This window comes from Lucilia cuprina, chromosome 2 (genome assembly GCF_022045245.1).
Source record: "Lucilia cuprina isolate Lc7/37 chromosome 2, ASM2204524v1, whole genome shotgun sequence".
In the NCBI taxonomy this organism is placed as follows: Eukaryota; Metazoa; Arthropoda; class Insecta; order Diptera; family Calliphoridae; genus Lucilia; species Lucilia cuprina.
The window spans coordinates 66,199,501-66,204,269 of record NC_060950.1 but is presented as its reverse complement, the minus strand read 5'-3'; the positions used below and the strand labels follow the sequence as shown (position 1 = coordinate 66,204,269).

Sequence of the window (4,769 nt, the reverse complement as noted above, 5' to 3'; positions counted from 1 at the left end):
GTTCTAGTTCAGTTCTAGTTCGGTTCTAGTTCAGTTCTAGTTCAGTTCTAGTTCAGTTCTAGTTCAGTTCTAATTCAGTTCTAGTTCAGTTCTAGTTCAGTTCTAGTTAGTTCTAGTTCAGTTCTAGTCCAGTTCTAGTTCTAGTTCTAGTTCAGTTCTAGTTCTAGTTCAGTTCTAGTTAAGTTCTAGTTAGTTCTAGTTCAGTTTTAGTTCAGTTTTGTTCTAATTATGTTCTAGTTCTGGAGAAGTTTGTCCGATATTGGAAGATTTTTACCCAAGAACAGTAATAGTTTTCTTTAATGAAGTTTTACTAACAGCCTAAGTAGATGACTCTTAAATCATTTAAACTATACTCAAGTAAGTAAATCAATTAAGCATAAAATTTATCACATCGCAACATAAATCTTAATGACATTTGTTTAAAATATAAAGATTTTCTTATAAAAATAGAAAAAAAAAGTACGGACAAAGTAAATGATCAACTCTTAAGTACTTCCTTGAAAAGAAATGTCTTTTAAAAGATGGAATTTCTTGCAAGAGATAAATTTAAAATGATAGAAAGGTAAATAAATACGAAAGAAAACTAACATGATCTTGACATTAATGAAAAATATTAAATGTAAAATTGGAAAATGAAAAAAAAAATAAAAACAATTTAACGCTTTTAGACAAGTTTCTGTACAAACACACTAATTGAGGAAAGAAATTGAAATTGTTTATAGAAGCTGCTGCCTCTTATACTAAAGATAATGACGATGATGGCAACAGAAGACGAAGATGTTGCACCCAATCCGGCTTTTTTAGAAATGAAAAGTCTTTAGATATATTGTTTTTACTCTCATCACAAACAATTACATACAATCAACAACATTTTCATTAAACAACCATAGAAATTAGTTTAGAGCATGAAAATGAAATGAACATTAAATAATGGCATCATCAGCATCATCATCACCATCACAGCAATTGTTGCAGCAGCCTCTAGACTCATGCTGACACCAGTTTTGAAACATGTAATATTTGCATTAAGAAATTGTGAAGAAATTGTAAAAAATAACAACATCATCCTTTAACACTCTTGATCATGGGAACTAACACCCATTTTCTTAAACATGATGTGGAATATTGATTTGATTTTTATTAACCTTGCAACATAATTTCTCTTTCAACACACACACACACTCTGATGACTCGATGACTGTCCATGCCATAGACATCTTCTATCTCATAAACAAGACAATCTTGTTGCTGGTTTTCAGTTTCTTTCTAAACTTTTTTATTTTTTCTAATTTATCTCTAACGTGAAAAAGTTATCGTTTTCTGCCGTTTTGGCTTGGGAATGTCTGCCAGTTCCTTATTACCATTTGTTAGTTTTAAATTGATCTTTTATTGATATAAACTTTCAAGAATAATTTCAAATTGTTTCGTTTTTCGTTTTCCTTGTCTTCTCTATTAAAGCTCTTAATAAAATTTGTATTTATTGAAAGCCATTTAAAATACCACCACCATTGCAGACGAATAAGCTCAGTCAGTCAGTCAGGCAGTGAAGACGGCCGCCAACAATCGACCACAACTTTCTAATCTAACCCACAAGTCTATGGAGCAAGTAAATTCAATTGAAATAGAGTTGAGAGCAAAAAACAAATAGTACTGTGGTTAAAAAGGTTAATTTACTTAAAGAAAAATATGAAGAGCTTAAAAAAACTGACACAAAAAGGTGACAAAAGCTTTTTCTATATACTTGTTAAAATCTTACAAGCGCTTGTGATAGAAAAGCTATTAAAAACTTGTCAAAAACTGACAAGCTTTTTCAGCACAAAAGTTGTCAAAATATGACATATAGGAAACTTGTCAAAATCTGACAAGCTTTTCTTATAAAAAAGTTTTCAAAAAGCGATAAGTTTTCCCAGGGAAAAGTGTTAAACAGTAACAAGTTTTTTTCATAAAAAAGTTGTAAAAAACAGACATGTTTTTCCTTTCGAAAAGTAGTCAAAAACTGACAAGTTTTTTCCATACAAAAGTTGTCAAAAGCTAACATGAGTTGTCAAAAACTGACATGCTTTTCCTGTAGAAATGTTATCAAAAGCTGACAATCGTATTCCCGTAGAAATTTTGTAAAAACTAACAAGCTTTTTCTATAGGAAACTTGTTAAAAGCTTTTTCAGCATAAAAGTTGTCAAAATCTCATGGGATACTTGTCGAAATCTGACAAGCTTTTCTTATGGAAATGTTTTCAAAAACCGATAAGTTTTTTCTAGAGAAAAGTTGTTAAACAATAACAAAATCTTTCCATAAAAATGTTGTCAAAAGCTGACATGATTTTCTCATTAAAAAGTTGTCAAAAAATGACAAGCATTTCCTATAGAAAGTATGTAAAAAAAAACTATCAAGTTTTCCCTATAGAAAAGTTGTTAAAAAAAAATCATGTTTTTGTCATAGTAACTTTTACAAAATTTTCCTATAGAAAGATAGTCGAAAACTGATAAAATTTTCCAATAGAAAAGTTGTCAGAAAAACATCCCATACAAATGCTTTTACCAAAAAATTTATCAAAAACTGACAAGCTTTTCCTATAAGAAAGATACTATAAACTTACAAACTTGTCAGTCAAAAACTGACAAACATTTCCTATGAAAATTTTGTCAAAAACTTATGAAATTTTTCTGTACAAAAGTTGTAAAAAATTGACAATTTATTTCTACACGAAAGTTGTCAAAAACATACAAACTATTCTAACACAAATGTTGTCCATAACTGACAAACTATTTCTACACGAAAGTTGTCAATAACTGACAAACTATTCCTTTACGAAAGTTGTCAATAACTGACAACTGAAATGTTGTCAAAAATTGAAAATCTATTTATACACAAAAGTTGTCAAAAACATACAAAATACTCCTATACGAATGTTGTCAATAACTGACAAACTATTTCTACATGAAAGTTGTCATTAACTGACAAACTATTCCTTTACGAAAGTTTTCAATAACTAACAAACTAAAGTAAAGCTTTTGCTTTACAAAAGTTGTAAAAAACTGACAAGATTTTTCATAGAAAAATGTTGTAAAAAACGAATAAACTTTTCTTGTAGAAAAGTTGTCAAAAACTGACAAACTATTCCTATACCAAGTTGTCAATAAATGACAAACTATTACTACAGTAAAGTTGGCAAATAACTGACAAACTATTCCTACACGAAAGTTGTCAATAACTGGCACTTTTCCTACAACTATTAAGAAAAACGCACAAGCTTTTTCCACAAAAAAAAGTTGTCAAAAAATGCTTTTACCAAATTTTATAAAAAACTGACAAATTCTTTTCTATAAGAAAAATGCTAAAACTTACAAGTTTTTGCTCTACGAAAGTTGTAAAAAACAGTCAAGCTTTTCCCTTAAACATTTTGTCAAAAACTAACGAACTTTTCCTGTGGAAAAGTTGTCAATAACTGACAAGATTGTCAAGAACTCACAAGATTGTCAAGAACTTACCAGCTTTTCTTATAGAAAAGTTATTCCAACTGACGAGCTTATTCCACAGAAAAGTTACAAGTATCTGACTGTTCCACTGTTCCTGTTCGCATCTTAAGTTGATGCGAGTGCCAATGCAATTACCAAAGCATGCAATTGATGCTGGTTTATTAAAAGAAGTGTAATTTTATTTTTGTTATTGTTATTTTTTTCTTCTTCCCAATTCTTTTTTCTTTACAACAGCATGTAGCTTTTTCTATAAATTTCTAGTTTTTTTTTCTATTTCTACTTTTAAATACTTTATTGGTTTTTCAGCACCCAGCCAACCAATAGAGCAACATGCTGCCACAAAATAGCTAATATATTTTCAAAAACTCTGTATAATTGTGTGTGGCATTCATCGATTTCTTGCCGCAAACATATTCGCGTACATATGTTGTCGTAATGGTGATGATAATGACGATCTTAAGACAACAAAAAAAAGAAATATTCCTACATCTGTCTATATTTATTTGTTTAGTTTGGGTCTGTGGCATGGTCTAGTCTTTAGCTTTAGTTTAAGTTTTGTTTTGAGAAAATTTTTTCTACTTTCCAATAAATGTGCTATACATAGAAAAATTGTAATAGGCTTTTGGCATTAAGAAAAAAATCTTCAGATTTTTTTTTGGTTTTTTAACAGACGCGTTTTCAGTTTCACAGAAAGAAAAAGTGAAGTTTATTTTTGTAACATAAATTTTAGTCTTGAAAAAAAATCTACTAAATTCCTCAAAACAAAGATAAAATTTTAAGATAAATAAAATAAAATTTATGTAAATAAATTTTAGGTTTAAGATTTAAATTTTCTCAAGGGAAATGAAAGTAAAGGATTTTAATTGGGTAAAATTATCATTAGAGAAACAACTGGATTAAGAAGACTGCATTTTAACCCAAAAACGTATTGCAACGCAGTTGCAACTGATTTAGAAATGAACTAGAAAATAATTGGAAAAGAATTGGAGCAGAACTAGAATAGAACTATAATAGAATAGAAGTAGAATAGAACTACAACAGAACAAGAACAGAATTAGAACAGAACTAGAACAGAACTTACAACAGAACTAGAACATAACAAGAACAGAACTTACAACAGAACTAGAACAGAAATAGAATAGAACAGAACTACAACAGAATTAGAACAGAATTAGAACAGAACTTGAACAGAATTAGAACAGAACTAGAACAGAACTAGAACAGAACTAGAACAGAACTAGAACAGAACTAGAACAGAACTAGAACAGAACTAGAACAGAACTAGAACAGAAC

The 4,769-nt window shown here is 29.3% G+C and overlaps 1 protein-coding gene across 1 annotated transcript in view; it reads right to left on the bottom strand.

Annotated features, from left to right (window-relative positions):
* LOC111679577 (ionotropic receptor 40a) overlaps positions 1–1,102 on the bottom strand; it is a 7,623-nt gene extending 6,521 nt beyond the window's left edge. The window contains exon 1 of the mRNA XM_046956167.1: positions 1,075–1,102. Within this exon, the coding sequence (XP_046812123.1) occupies positions 1,075–1,102 (28 nt within the window). The remainder of the gene's footprint in view (positions 1–1,074) is intronic.
* Between the last annotated feature and the right edge of the window lie 3,667 nt (positions 1,103–4,769).